The sequence below is a fragment of the Phodopus roborovskii genome, unplaced genomic scaffold, assembly GCF_943737965.1.
Source record: "Phodopus roborovskii unplaced genomic scaffold, PHOROB, whole genome shotgun sequence".
Lineage (NCBI taxonomy): Eukaryota > Metazoa > Chordata > Mammalia > Rodentia > Cricetidae > Phodopus > Phodopus roborovskii.
In genome coordinates this window covers 3,545,745-3,561,870 of record NW_026125506.1, presented here as the reverse complement: position 1 = coordinate 3,561,870, position 16,126 = coordinate 3,545,745, and the positions used below count along the sequence as shown (strand labels likewise).

General features: G+C 48.6%; 1 protein-coding gene across 1 annotated transcript in view; it reads left to right on the top strand.

The window, feature by feature from the left end:
* Positions 1–1,962: 1,962 nt before the first annotated feature.
* Svop (SV2 related protein) overlaps positions 1,963–16,126 on the top strand; it is a 47,735-nt gene continuing 33,571 nt past the window's right edge. The window contains exon 1 of the mRNA XM_051176453.1: positions 1,963–2,234. Coding sequence (XP_051032410.1) covers positions 2,200–2,234 — 35 coding nt within the window. The 5' untranslated portion in view covers positions 1,963–2,199. The remainder of the gene's footprint in view (positions 2,235–16,126) is intronic.

The following is a 16,126-nucleotide window of genomic DNA, read 5'->3' as shown; positions in this document are numbered from 1 at the left end:
GGTCCCAACTTCTTGGCAATAACACAGGCACATGAACCTTTTCCCTTTCTGCTTTTGCTTCCAATTCTCCTGGATGTGTATGTACCAAGGAGTGACAGTACAGATTTATATGGCAATTGTTTTTCAGACACTTCTATATTGCTTTCCATAGCAACTGTGGCATTTTACAACCTTGAGTCGATTTTAAAAAAACAAAAACTACATCTTATTCACTGGGGAGGCATGTGTCCTAATACGCGCATGGAGGTCAGAAGACAACTTAAGGAGCACTTGGGAGGCAGAGGCAGGTGGATCTCTGGGTTTGAGGCCAGCCTGGTCTACAGAGTGAGTTCCAGGACAGCCAGGGCTACACAGAGAAACCCTGTCTCAAAAAAACCAAAGTAATAATAATAGTAATGATGATGATGGTGACATATAGGGCGCATTAATGTAGACAGCTCCTGTTGGGACTCTGTTCCCAGGTTACTCTAGAGCTGACAAAGCTAATTATCATAGAGCCACATGGTAATTCAACAGCATTTGACTCTATTAATGAGAAGATGCTACTGACCAATGTTTTTGTTGTATGTCACATATATGATGTTACACACACACACACACACACACACAGAAAGAGAGAGAGAGAGAGAGAGAGAGAGAGAGAGAGAGAGAGAGAGTCAGAGTCATGTATATAATTTTTTGAGGCAGGGCCTTAAACTCAATGTGTAGGCAAGGACAACCTTGGATTTCTGATCTTCACGAATGCTGGAGTTGGAAATCCAGCACTTCATGCATGCCAGGCAAGCCTCTACCAGACCAGTGGAGCCACACCTCTAGCCCTGCATTGGATACCTTTGGGACAGTGTCTGCCTCCTGGACCACTCCACTGAGGCTAGGAGTTGTGTTACCCAATGTGGTATAGAGCAGGGGTGGGGTAGATTTACAAAAGAGTATGGGAGGACAAATTGCAACTAACAGGTAAAAAGTAGCCAAGATGGGGTAGAGAGATGCCTCAGTGGGCTAAGAACTTGTTGTGCAACCAACCATAAAGACTGCAGTGTGGAAGCCCCAACCCACAGGTGGGATTGGCGGCCTCTGGGAAGTCCTGGCATACAGGAGGTGGACACTGGAAATTCCAAGAGCAAAGTGACTAGACAGACTGGCTATGGCACTCTGGAATCAAGTGAAAGACCTTGGCAAGAACCATCCAAGGGAGACAGAGCTCTTTAAGCGTCCGGGCACCAGGCCCACCCCCAGTAGGTTCCATAACCTTGGACGGAGTCAAGTGATTATGGACATCTTGAACTGAGGCTCGCTCCCTTGTGATATTTTCTCCCCTCCCCCCTCCCCTTTCCTCTCTCCCTTCCTTCCTCCCTCCCATGCATCTCACTCTGTAGCTGTCCTGGACCGCACAGAGCTTCACCTGCCTCTGCCTCCAAGTGTAGGGATGGAAGCCACCATGACGGCCTTAGCTTTTCGGACACGGTTTTGACCTGTACCTCTCTGCCCTTGAGCTTGTTAGTAACCCAGGCTGGCTTCGAACTCATGGTCCTCCTGTTTCACCCTCCATTGCTCCACCACACTCGGCCATGATGGATGTTTACTAAGGACGCTCTGTGTGCCAGGCACGCTCTCCCGGGCACCTGGGATACATCCAAGAAAATTCAAGGAGTTGGAGTTCTAGTCACACTGTGAAGAATGGATAACCCTGTCACCTTTCCGCCTTCTGTTCCTTTCCTAGGTCCATTTCATCAGGCCCTCAGCTCTGTGCAAAAGTGTCCTGTCAACAGCCTGCTACTGTGCCTGGCACCCAGTAGGTGCTCAGCACACAGTAGTGTAATGCACGGAGGACATTTCCAACCCAGAACTTATTAAAGCTTCCAGAACATCAAATAAATTCCTACGAACATTCGGGGAGGGAGGCATCATCTGGCAGGCGGGGGAGCCCCGCAGACACCCCCAGTCAGCGGACCTTGGGCTCCTGGGAGCAGCAGGGCTCGCCCCGCCCCCTCTACCGCGCAGCCCTCCCCTCGTCCTCCGCCCACTCCCGTCGGTCTCCGGCGGCGGCGGCTTTGTCTCCCGGGCAGGGCTCCCTCCCCCAGCTGCTGCCCAGGGAGGAAGCGGCGGAGCTGTCCAGCATCCCGGTGCTGAAAGCCGGCGCGCCGGCGGTGCTCCACCATGTAAGGGCCATGCCCAGGCTCGCCCTGGCGCAGCGCGGACATGGAGGAGGACCTGTTCCAGCTCAGGCAGCTGCCGTGAGTACCGCGGGGGCGAAGGGAGGCAGGCGGGGTGCCCTTTAGAAGAGCAAAGCCTGCAGGGGTGCATCCCCGCACGGCCTCTTGAATAGGAAAATGCTATTAACAGAAGGAAGAATTGGGCCTGGAGGAGAAAAGCCATTTTCCTAGCCCCGCTCTGTTTCTGATTTTTTTTTTCCTTGTGGGAATCCTTAGTTTCTGTGTTTCCCCTTGAAAATCGCTCTCAACCCTGAAGGGGTGTTGAGGTCTATGCTGTGAGAACGTGTGGGATGCGTGTTCGGAAATGAGGGCCGAATGGAAGAGGGCTGATATCTGTCCTTTTTCTCATACTGTGCAATTCCTGATTTTTCCTCCCCCTGCAAGGTCTTTTGGAAAGGACCGATGTGATGTTGCAAACTGATTTCCGAACAGCAAGGATGTCTTCCTAGAGAAGAGGCTGGGGCAGTGGGTTCTCGGGGAAGCGTGTGAATGAGAGAGCTGTGAGCCCTGGCTGAGGACGCTTCCCTTGTGAATGACAGGCTTGGGGGAGAGCTAGCTGGAGTGAGCCTCCCCACTGGAAACACTAGGAATGCGTTCCTTTGAGGTCAGGAATGGGGGGGGGGGTTAACCCAGATCACTCAGAATCTTGGGGAAACACAGAGAGGCAGCAGGAAGGACAGAGGCTTTCAGGGGGATTTGCAGGTATTTTTCAGGCCACCAGCAACAGCGATTAGTCAAGCAAATTCCAAGAGTCTGAACAGGAGACATTAAAGATAATATTTCCAGGTGTTCCTGGTTCAATTTTTAGAGTCTCTAGTCACCTGGCAGGTGGACTCACTTCCATTTGTGTCTGTTGGGAAGCATTAGTTATTGTTAGCCTGTGTGTATATGACTGACTTTAGAAATGGTTCGGGTCTCTCCCCCCCCCCCCATCTCAAGCTACTAAAGAATTCTCCCGAGTGACTTTTAGAGTGACTGATCTGGCTTCTCCGAGGCTCTGAGTGCTTGTGGGGTTATCATGTTTACTTCTCAATTCATGGAAAATTAATTCTCATTATACATCTTCGTTAATTGACACTGTACTTTTCAGCTTTTGTTAATAGATCCATAAATACCCCCGCTAATGGCAGCTTTATTTGTACCCACTGCTAATATCCCAATTCCATACGCCATTCCCAAAAAACACAAATGTCAGAGTACAGAGCCCTCAAGGAACTCATGCCACTGAGCTCAGACACCATGTCCACAGAGCCAAACAATTACTCCCACCCCCCAAAAAAACCCACAAATTGAAACAAAAATTGGTGTTCCAAATAAGAATGCAAACTGGAATGCCAGCTTTAGTGGACTGAGTTGCTAAGCGCTGTCAGAGCATGTGAATTTGGCCAAAGACATACGTGCCTGTAGCTTACTAATATATAGGCATGACATCACACACTGATTCTGTCCATCACTAAAAACAGGTGGAAACAGGGAACTGTGGGCTGGCTCATGCAGAGCCCTTGCCTACCATGCACAAAGCCAGGGATCCCGTGCCCAGTTCTAAACATACAGAAAGTGATAGTGAGAATAGGGAACCTTATATAAGTAATTAATGGAAGCTGGGTCTAGAGATGCAGGCCTGGGATCCCAGCACCTGAGGGAGGCAAGCCTGAATCCCATCCTGTCTCAAAAATATAATAATGGTACTACTACTAATAATAATAATAATTAATTTTATTTTAACTTTGAATGCATGACAACTATGCAATACACACAAAGTAGATACAGTAGCAGGTAGCATAAGAAACACCATCCATCCTATTCCCCAGGATGGTTTGAGATTCTCAATCTCCACATTTTATAGATAGAAGAATATGTACCATCTACCGGAGAGGTTAAATGGTTTACTGTCAGAGAACATTGGCTCTCAGCCAGGCAGATTTGAGTTCAAATCTTGACCTCAAGTCAATTAGTCTTTCTAAGACTCAGTTTCTCTAGCTATAAAGAGCCAGGGACAGATGGGGACAAGTGGACAGTGGCACAGTGTGTGGTTAGCATACTTGAGTGCCCGGGTTCCATTCCTGTAAAAATGACTATCATAATTCTTGATTCAGATGAAGGTTAAATGAGATGGGAGCTAAGTGCTTGACAATACAAAGAGACAGACGTTACCTTTTTTGCTATTGTCATTACATCTGAAGTATTTATAAAAGATAATGATGTATGTTAGTGTTGCTAGACTCCCCAAAATGGCTACTGGAAACCCCCAGGGGCTGGAGAGCCCCTTGGGTTGTTAAGAATACTTCTGTTGCTCTTCCAGGGGACCACGGTTGGTTCCCAGCATCCATGCTCTCACAGACACCTGCTAACTCCAGCTCCAGGGTTTCTGATGTCCTCTTTCCTCTTCTGCCCTCATGTGTGGCTTACAGACACACATACAGGTAAATAAAAACAAACAAAAAATTTTAAAAGAAAGCCCCAAGATACACTTGAATGAAGTCATAATTAACCTGCGAATGTGCTGTCCTCCGTTTATAAGAACGAGGAAGCTAAAGGAGGAAGAAACAGGCAACTGTGTGAATCTGAGTGGGTTACACATCACGACTTAGATGTTTCTCAGACCATGCCCTGCATATATTATGCACAGATTGCAGGCAGCAGATTTCCTGAGAGCAATATGATTTAAAAAAAAAAAATCAGATTGCTGGCAGGAGTGGACTGTGGAACAGACCTGACCCTGCGGGAGGTTGGGTGTTCATAGGCCCTAAGCCTCTAAGCAGATTGCAGGGATGGGGGGTGGGGTGGAGCAGAGTGAGGGTGTCTAGGAAAGTAGTCCTCTGGTGCACCGTAAGGCTCTGCTGCTCAACTCTGGCGTGGTCCAGTTGGGACCACAAACAGCCCTTGCTGTTCACCTGCTGTCTGCTGGGGACATATGCATGGGGTATGGGGCAGCTCAAAGTTTGGTATGCCACTTTTCCATATCGTGTATCCATGCGAGGCAGGCTTCATGAGATTTCTCTTTCCCAGGGTAATGATTATTTTCTTTTCAGTGATGGGATAGAGCCCAGGGCCTCATGCATGCTAAGAAAGAACTCCCTCGCTGATCTATTTATCCCCAGCCATCAGATGACTCTGTCTTTTCCTGGAATTCACTATATAGGTCAGGCTGTCTTAGAGCTCACAGAGATCTGCCTGCCTCTGCCTCCTGAGTGCTGGGATTAAAAGTGTGAACCACCGCCCCTGGCCACTCAATAGTTTAATACCATCCTTGGTACAAAGGACTGGATGGGTGACTATGATAAATGGTCCACACCTTGAAGGAGCTGCAATCTATAGCCACAGTATGGTAGCCACTGGCCACATGTGGGTTAATATGTTATATAATTTACATGTGAAATAATTTATGCAGCATCATTTGGTTCTGTTTATATTTCTGTGGCTGTGCTAAAACATCTTGCATCATAGAGGAGGGAAGGGCTTACCTGGCCTCTGTCCCTCATCATGGGCCACCTCACAGAGAAGCCAGCCCGGGCAGGAACTTGAAGTGGCTGTCATTACCTGCCACTGGGGAAGCCGATTCACGACCAAGGTACAGCAGGAATTGCTGACTCGTTGACCGGCGTTGCTATGGCAGCATGCATCTAAACATGCACTTTTTTTTAAATTATATTTGTTTAATGCATATGAATGTGTGTGCGCCTGCGTGAGTTTTATATGCGTTTTGTGTAGGAGCCCTCAGAGGCCAGAGAAGGTCTTCGGAGCTCCTAGAGATAAGTTCCCAGAAGAGGTTGTGACCCTCTTGACAATTAATGCTGGGAAGCAACCCCTGCAAGATTAGTGAGTGATCTTAGCCCCCTTGAACTCATAATCCCTGTTCCAGCAGCCCCCATCCTCTGGTGGCCACACCCCCTATTTCCTGGTGGCCACACCCCGTTCCCTGGTTGCCACTCCTCCACTCCGTGGTGGCCACACCCCCATTCTCTGGAGGCCACACCCCATCCCCTGGTGGGCACACCCTGTTCCCTGGTTACCACACCCCTATTTCCTGGTGGCTCCACCCCATTCCCTGGTGACCACATCCCCATTCCCTGGAGGCCACACCCCTATATCCTGGTGGCTCCACCCCATTCCCTGGTGGCCACGCCCCCATTCCAAACTGTGAGGTCAACTTTGACCTTCTCTCCTGCACTTTCAATCTTTGGGAAGTCTTGCTGCGCTGTGTCTCAGTGTTGCCCACACTCCAGCCTGCCTCTCTACAGCCACCAGCTCCCACGGGCACATCCCATCTGTTCTCAGCAGGCTTTCGCTCCTCACTGGCCTCTCCCCACCCTTGACCTTGCTTCCTGACAGCCTGCTCACAGCTCATCCGCTGGAAGGCTTTTCCTTTAGATTTACTTAATTTAAGATTTTTTTTTCTATGTGTGCATGTGTCTGTGTGTAAGCATGGCACCTGAGGGTGGGTACCCACAGAGGACAGAGGGGACACTGCGTCTCCTGGAGCTGGCGTCATAGGCACTGTGAGCCATCAACAGTCTCAGGCCCTCTGCAGGAGCAGTGAGTATTCTTAACGGATGAGTGGCTCTGTCTCAAGAGGGACTTTGTTAGATGTCAGCTCATGCCGTCCGCTTCCTGTCCACACTACCTCCAACAACTGCAACCTGCTCTCACATACACCAGTTGGGTACCATAAACCCTAAACCAACAAAAACCCAAACCTGAAGATGCAAGCAGTGAGTCCCTGTGAAGGTCACCTTGCATGTTGGATGGGGAACGGCTTGGCTGCCATGGAACATTGTGGTGGGGCCTCAGAAACTCAAGAATACAGATCTCTCTGCTCTAGTAGATCTACAATCCAGGGGTCTGTATGCACAGGATCGACCAGCTATGGGTTCAAAACAGAGAACAGCATGGCCTCCTCTCTAAGCACATGCTTAGATTTGTCATCTGTTTCCATGAATTTGACCCTGTGACAGCGACTATAAGTCATTTAGGGATGAAGTTAAAGAATATCGGAGGATGTGTAGAAGTCACGTGCACATTCCATACCATTTCATTTCCATACTCATAGTCTGAGTACCCGCAGACTATGGCTTCCATGAAAGGTTCTGGAACTGATTCCCATAGCTGCTGAGAGATGGCTGTGTACCCAAAGGGAATGGATGGTTGGTCTCAAAGAGGCGTTTGCATCTCACGTGCATCACAATGTTATCAGTAGCAGCCAAAACATGGAGACAGCCAATATCCACCCACAGATGAAGTGTGGTCTATCTAGTCATCTGGAATACTATTCAGCCTTGAGAAAGAAAAATATTCTGGTCCTTGCTGCAGCATGAGTGAACCCTGAAGTCAGGGTGCAGAGCGAAACAGGCTAGTTGTGAGTACTTGGTGCAGCTGTTTGGATGGTGTGCCCAGAGGAGGTGGTTGCCAGGGAGTTGGTAGGAAAAGGGAGGGATGGGATGTGCCTGTGCATTCAATGCCACAGAGCTCTGCACTGAAAATGGTTAAAATGGAAATTCTTTGCTTTGCTTTTTTTTTTGGATACAGAGTTTCATATAGTCCAACCTTGACATCACTACGTAGCTGGCCTTGAACTCCTAATCTCCTTACCTCTATATCATGGGTTCAGGGATTACAGGTACATGCAGCAACATGATGAAATTTGTTACATATATTTTGCCATAACTGAAAAAAAAAATAAGCGGTGTCCATCCATCCTCCACGGATGACATCAAGCTAACCTTTCCCATTTTGGAGCATTTGTCATTGAAAAGTTTTACTATTATTATGTGTTCAGTTGGAACCTCCAGCTCAATACTGCATTACCCAGAAATGCACCCCCCCCCCGTCTCCAAATCTCAGAGAGTCTCTGAACTAAGAAAGGTACCAAAAACTCCAGTTCTGAATTCCTGCTAACTATTACAACTTCCTCCCCTGCAGTTGCCGCCCGAGTCCCCACCCAAGCACTCAGCTTTTGACGTACTTGGGCACAAACCCAGCTTGTGTCATCACCCATCACCTACACCCTATAAAGTCTTCCTGCTTTCGTTCAGATGCGTGACTTCTCTGGCTTCCATCTCTGGGACCAGAGGATACGCCTGGGAGTTGCTCTGCTCAAGTATAACTGTTGTTATGCTTTTTCAATTTGGCTTGACCTGCCTTACCGCATCTGTGGAGAAACCTGTTATGGGGGGGGCAGAAAAGCTATTGTTATGTACGTGCATAATGTGTGTTTAGGTGCACACTCCACAGCGCACAGATAGAGACGTATGCAATCGGTCTCCCCTTCCACCTTCACGCAGGCTCCAGGGACTGAACTTGCACCTGTAAGCTTGTACAGCAAGCCCCTTTACCCACTGGGCCATCTTGCCAGCCCTCACCTTCTAAAACTCATTTATTTTAGTGCTGGAATTTAACCAAGGGCTTGACCATGCTAAGCGCATGCTGTGCCCTGAGCCACACCCCTGCCCTCATTGTCCATTGTGTTAACTCTGTAGAAAAATGTTTGCAGGGGTAGGAACCATCCTGCCTTCCAAGTGTGGGGACAGGGCTGCAAATTCCACTCCATACTGGATTACTGGGCCCCAGTGTAGACCAGTTTATGCAGGCCAAAGGGTTAAGACAGCTGTGTGATGAGGGAAAAAAAAAAAAAAAAAAAAAAAAACAGAAAAAATCCATGCGTTGGCTGAACTATTTTTTCCTACCAGTTGTGATAAACACAATTACTGAGCACTACAGGGACTCCAGCCACCCAGGAAAACCAGACACAAATTTCTTGTTTTTATTTGTTTCTCACAGATTCCTTTTTAAAAATTACTTCTATAGCTGGATGGTGATGGCACACACTTTTAATTCTAGCACTCAGGAGGCAGAGGCAAGCAGATCTCTGTGAGTTTGAGGTCAGCTTGGTCTACAAAGCTACACAGAGAAAATTATTTTGTGTGTGTGTGTGTGTGTGTGTGTGTGTGTGTAGCTCACAGAACAATTTTGGGGAGTGAGCTTGCTCCTTCTACCCTCTGGGGCTGAGGAATGGAACTCAGGTTATCAGATTTGGCAGCAAGCTCCTTTTCCTGGCTGAGCCACCTTGTTGGCCCCAGGTTGTAACCTCTCTAGCTGGGTGTACCAGGTGCCATTCTGTATTAAGTGGTTATTCTTGTGTTACTAGTTTCTATTTTGCTCTTTCATCCAGACAGGTTAATAATATTTTTTTATTTTCAACAAAATTACCCAAGAAAACAATCTAGAAGTAAGAAAGACAATTGGTTTACAGTTGCAGAGGTCTTAATCTATGGCCAGTTGTCTCCCTTGTCTTGGAATAGCCCATGGCTGATTGTCTCCCTTGTCTTGGGATAGCCCATGGCTGGTTGTCTCCCTTGTCTTGGGATAGCCCATGGCTGGTTGTCTCCCTTGTCTTGGGATAGCCCATGGCTGGTTGTCTCCATTGTATTGGGATAGCTCATGGCTGGTTGGGTTCATTGTCTTGGGATAGCCCATGGCTGGTTGTCTCCCTTGTCTTGGGATAGCTCATGGCTGGTTGGGTTCATTGTCTTGGGATAACTCTGCTCTCTGAGGAGAGTGATGATGACAAACACATCATGGCAGCAGGAATGTGTGGGCAGAGAAGGCCTCTCACCTCAGGGCATCCAGGAGGCACAGAGGCAGACAGGAAAGTGATAATCCCAGGACCCTTGAAGGGTCTCCCTCCAGTGACACAACTTCCTGTCAGAGGCTGGTGAATGAGTTTTGACGTGGGCCTTCCAGTGGCACTCCAGGTCCATTCTGTAACACGGCCATTTCTCCTTGACATGACTGACATTTTAGACCAGCCATCACTGTTGGGTATTTAGTCATGTCCCCACCTGCTAAATGCCACAGCCTCTCTCAGCTTCAGTTACGAGAATTGAAACTGTCTCCCAACATTGTCCATGTCCCTGGGAGAGCACCTCTACCTTAGACCAGTTACCCCGTCATGGCCTCCAGGACAACTTCAGATCCCCCTTGGAACCTCACTTCTGACTCCACCACACCAAAGTCTTCATACTTGCTTCCTCAGCAACACCCACATCTTCCCTGACCCCCACCTCCACCCCACATTTGGGAAGCTGAGGCAGGAGGATCATGACTTTGAGGTCAGCCTGTCTTTTTAAAAAGTCATGGGGCTGGAGGGGTTAAGGGATTAGTTTATGGTTAAGAGTGGCTGTGACTCTTGCAGAGGCCTAAGCTCAGTTGCCCGTGTCCAGGTTGTGTGGTTGTAACTCCAGCTCTAGGGAATTCAACATTCTCCTCTGACCTCTGCTTGTGCATGTACACACACACACACACACACACACACACACACACACACACACACACACACACACACACACACACACACACACAAGTAAAATCTTTGAAAAAATTCTCAGAGATTGGAGAACTGAATGTAAGGTTTCCTCCTGCTGTGCTCTGTCTAAGGGTCCCGGTGCAGTCATGGAAGCCTCTCTAACCCTCACATCATTTGTCAATCAGTTGGAACATTAGGAATGAGTCCACAGAATTCAGAGCTTGCCTCAGGCCCACTGCTCCTCTCTCTCTCTCTCTCTCTCTCTCTCTCTCTCTGACCACGAACTTGCCAAGCAGGCTAGGGTAGTTTTCAAGTGAACTTCAGGGATCCACCTGTCTCTGGCTCCCAGAGCTGGTATCACCAAGGCATGCCCCACACCTGGCGATTTAAAAAGTAGGTTTAGGAGCTCAAATGCAGCCCCCCCCCCCCACTCACAAGGCAAGCACTTGACCAACAGCGCCCTCTGAGGTGTCCCTGACTCTTGCTATGCTGTCAGTCAGCACATAATCCTGTGAGAGAAATCACTCGGTGACCTCACACCCACAACAGGGCTGAGAACCCGTGACCTTTGTCCCACTCCATAGCCAGCATCGAGCATAGCACCAGCCCTGGGTGAGTACTCAGTGAAATCGCCAGTCTTAACTACCATCTCTATTTAAATCCACGAGACTGACTCAGAGTGGTGAAGGAACCTACCCGGGGTCACACAGCTCCTGAATGGCTAAGGAGAGTCAAAGCCAAGCCGGTCCTAGGTGGCACTGTGGGCTCTCTTCTGAGGTGATCCCCCCTGTCTGCAGGACCCTAAATGCTACCCTGTGGTAGTTATAGATCAAATTCAAGCTTCAGTTTTCAGCCTGGAGTCAAGGAATTAAGGCCAGACGCTCAAGTGGGGAGGGAGAAAGAGAGGGAGAGAGAGAGAGAAAGAGAGAGAGAGAGGCCCTCATGGTCCCTGACAGGACAGATCTATCTGGACAGCTGACTCCCCAGCGCTCCCCTTCCTTAAGTAGATAAAGCAAATGTCTCTGGCTATTTTGGTAAATTATAAAGTATACCTATATAAAATATGTATTTAAATGCCAAGAGACCCTGGCAGCAGGAGCCGGCCTGCCTTCGGCCCACCGTGAATTCAGCGAATGCCACTGAAGTCGGCTTCTCTTTCACACCCCTCCTCTCAGGAAACCTTGGCTCACACAGCTGATAAACATTTGGTGTTTTTGTTTTGAAGCCCAAAGAGATTTGAAGCATAGCCCACCTGGCTGTGTCTAATTTACCTCTCTCTTTCATATCTGCCTGAAGACAAGTTGTAACAGTTGAAGTTGCTTCTCGAAGGTCAGCAGGGAGGAACTGTGACCAGGGCCTGCAAGGCGGGGTCACTGTGGTCCTATCCCCAGCCCGTCAGCCCCATTTTACAAAGTCATTTGCCAGCCCAGGCAGCACAAGGCTAACCTGACCCTGAGCCCGTGCAGCACAAGGCTAACCTGACCCTGACCCTGAGCCCGTGCAGCACAAGGCTAACCTGACCCTGAGCCTGTGCAGCACAAGGCTAACCTGACCCTGAGCCTGTGCAGCACAAGGCTAACCTGACCCTGACCCTGAGCCTGTGCAGCACAAGGCTAACCTGACCCTGAGCCCGTGCAGCACAAGGCTAACCTGACCCTGAGCCTGTGCAGCACAAGGCTAACCTGACTCTGACCCTGAGCCTGTGCAGCACAAGGCTAACCTTACCATGTAAGTGTGTAAGCAATGGAGCATGCGAGGATCCATCTCTCTCTGCTCCTGACTGGGGGATGGTATGCACTAGCTGTCAGAAGTTCCTGCCTGGACTCCCCCCAGATCCTGAACTGGAACCCGGAGCTGCGAGCTGAAATGAACCCCTTTCTCCCTCCAGAGCTTTTTGAGGGGCTATTTTATCACAGCAACAGAAATGAAACTGGACCCTCATCCAGGAATCACATTGTCACTTTCTGTGAATACTATAGGGAACAAAATACACACACATACATGTCCATGCATGTGCATGCACACACATATGTGCAAACACACATGTGCACGCACATGCACAGACACATGCACACACCTGCGGTGTAGGGGTGGCTTTGGTCTTTGGTTTTGAGATGAGGTCTCACCATTTTGCCTAGGTAGCCCTGATTGTCACTACTGAGTATCTGGGATCTCGGGTACATGTCTACACCAGGCCAACTATCCGGCTCTGTGGCGTGGGTCCCTCCCAGGGCAGGGCGACTATGATTGGACAGGTCTGCCCAATCATTCACACTGCTCATTCACTTCTATAATGCCCGGTGCACCCGCTAGCCGGTAGCCAGGCACAGTTGGCAAGTATTTGTCAAGCAAGCGAACTAATGTACGGCTATGGTTCCCATGCAATGTCAGAGTTGAGAGTTTGGGTGGACCGTGTTTATTTGTTTCGGGTAGAAAAATAACACGAAGTTTGTGGTTTTGACTGTTTTAAAATGTGCAGCTCGGTGGTGTTTAAGGTGTTCACAAAGCTTTTGCACACTCACCCCAGACAGAAGCCTGGTCCCCTATCAGAAGTCACTCCCTGTTGCTTGGCAACTGCCTGGCTCCTGGCAACCAGCACCCTGCCCTTCTGTCTCTCCATACCCCGGCTCTGGATAAGCTTTAATTGACTACCATGTGGCTGGAGGGTGCCGACCCTAGTGTGCTATCAGCAGCTCATTTCCAGGGGCTCACGCTCCTTCACGGAGCTGATCCCTTCCCGCCTGTTTCCAGGCTTGGCTTCTCAAAGGGCCCCCGGAGGTCATACCCTTTGAACCAGAGGTGGTATAGCCAAAGACAGGCCCGTATACAGGTCCCCACAGCTCTGGGTCGGGACGGTCTGTGCTGTACCCGCCCTAGGGATGTGGTGGAACCTTTGTACTGCCTGTTTCCCAGACCCCAAGTTTGCAGTGGGTATTCTCTGAACCGCACTTTATTAGTAAATCAATGTCCAGAAATCTACTTTGCAGAAACGGAAAAATCTGTCTTAGAAGTCACATGGACACCCAGAAGATATGAGAAAGCCAAAACCAGGGATGTCTCATGGTTCCTGTATCAAAATCAATTAATTTTTGTCATTTTGTTGGGGTTTTTTTAAAGACAAGGTTTCTCTGTGTATCCCCAGCTGGCCTGGAACTCACTCTGTAGTCTAGAGTGGCCTCAAACTCACAGAGATCCGCCTCCCGAGTTCTGGGATTAAAGGCGAGTGTCATTCCTACTTGGTTCAAAATTAAATAATTAAAAAAAATAGTTGCTGCAAAGCTATGCAAGTCAAACCTGAGTAACTCTTGACTCATCGGACAGTTCAATGGAATACAAACAAAGCCAGGAGAAGCCCTGAAATGGACAGATTTAACCAGGGCGTACAATTACCTAAACAGGAAGAGAACAACAGAGTGAAGTCAGCCTAAACTTACAACATCTTAAAAATGATAAAAGCAAAACCAGGCGTTAGACCATGTAATGTAAAAACCTTCCTTGTGCCTAGGGCTAAAGGAATTATTTGCAAATTAGATAGTTGATAAGAATCTGCTGCCCAGAATGAGGGAGAACAAGGCTTCTATTCCTGGCACTTCCAAGGCTGAGGCAGGAGGATATCAAGTTTGAGGGCAGAACGGGCAACATAGAGAAAATCTGACAAACAGTCCCTTAATTTAAGGCACTTGAGTACACATTGCTCCGAAGTCTGTTTCCAGACAGCCAGTGCAAACTCAATGTCGGAGATGCAGATGGAGGGCTGGCAAGACAGCTTAGACGGTAAAAAGGTTCCTGCCACTTCCTCACAGCCTGAGTTTGATCCCTGGGTCCTACACGGTAGAAGGAGAGAACTTTCCTGCAGGCATGTGATGTGGAGTGCACACACACACACACACACATGCACGCACACACGCACGCATGCACGCACACACACTCAGTCACACACATGCACACGCACACACATGCACACAGATGCAATTTTAAATTTTAAAAATATATTTTAAAACAGAAAGATGCAAGTGAAAGCCACAGCGCACTCGTCATTTGTCTGTGTTCAGACAAAACGGCAACGATTGGCACGTACATGCAGAGACAGGAATATGAAGTGGTGTGCGAGTCACTCTGGGCAGTCCCTCAAAATTTTAAGCATTGTACGGCAAAGAAGGAAAATCGAGGACTCAAAGAGAAATCTGTGCCGTTGTGTTTGTGGAAGCCATCTTCAAAATGAAAGATGGAAGCGCCTACGTCCCTGCTAGCTGGTGAATGTACAAACTGTGGTATGCCCATACAGTGGAATATTACTCAGCCTTCACAAAGGAGTGGGGAGCTGGGCTTGGTAATGGGTCAGGCTAGTAGCCTTAGCCACTCAGGAGGCGGAGGCCGGAGGATCACAAGTTCAAGGCTAGCTAGTCTTGGCTACAGACTGAATTTAGGGCTAGCCCCGTATCTTAGTGAAACTTTGACGATTTTAAAGTTAAAAAAATATAATGGTGTGCATATCTCACTGACACGGAGCTTGCCTCTTATGCACAAGAGCCCTGGATTCAACCCCTGGGATTGAAAAAGAACAGGGATAAAATGCGGATTCACTTATGTGAGCTCTTTATGGCTCATGGTGAGTTGGAGAAGAATGACATCTGCTGGGTGCTGGGTGCAGGAAGAAATGGGGAGTAGGGATTTAAGGCGACAGAGTTTGAGATGCAAGGATGGAACAGGTCCAGAGATTGGGGCTTGGGGGAATGATGGATGTGAGCATACTTTATCCTGCTAGACGGGTCACTTAAAATGGTTAGGGTGCCCAGGGTTATGTCACGGGCACTTCACATCACCCAAAACAAAACAGGAGGAGGATAGGAACAAGAAATAAAGCCCCCATTTTAGGCCATACTTCCAGAAAACAACTCATTCTAGCTGGTGTGTAAAGATGCAAGCAGCCTCCAGAGGGGATGAGACACGCCCCCTTCTCAGGGCATCTGAGGAAGTGTTGAGTGGAAAGGAGAAAAGGAGTTTGATGGGGGATGTCCTTCTGTATATGTTTATCGTATTGGTCGATGAACAAAACACTGTTGACCAATGGGGCAGCAAGATGGGTGGGTGTAGGAGATGAGGAGAATTCTGGGAGGTGTAGGCAAAGTAGAGTCGCCTGTGATTCTGGGAAGAGAGGACTGGAACCAGGCGTTCACCAGTGAGATAAGACCATGTAGAAATACGTAGAAATATGGGTTAATGATTAATACAGAGCTGGCCATGAGAAGCCCTAGCCATCGTCCAATAGCTTTATAACTAATGTATCGTTTGTGTGTTCATTTGGGGCTGACGTGGCTGTGGGACCAGCTGGCGGGAAGAACTGTCTGCAACGGGAGACAGACCAGAGCAGTTTTGCTTCCTAAGCCTCATGTGTGTGACCCAGTTATTGCCTGTTACAGATGTGTCTGAAGACCCAAACAACAGCCTGCTCTACGTCACAGACACTCCTCAGTGATGCTCTAGGATCTGTGACAGAGAATCCATGAGGCTAGGTCACCACACCACTGTCTGTCTGTGTAAACACACACTGTGACGTCCCCATCCCGTGGCTTGGAAATGGCCAACAATGAATTCCGAAACTATTAAGCAA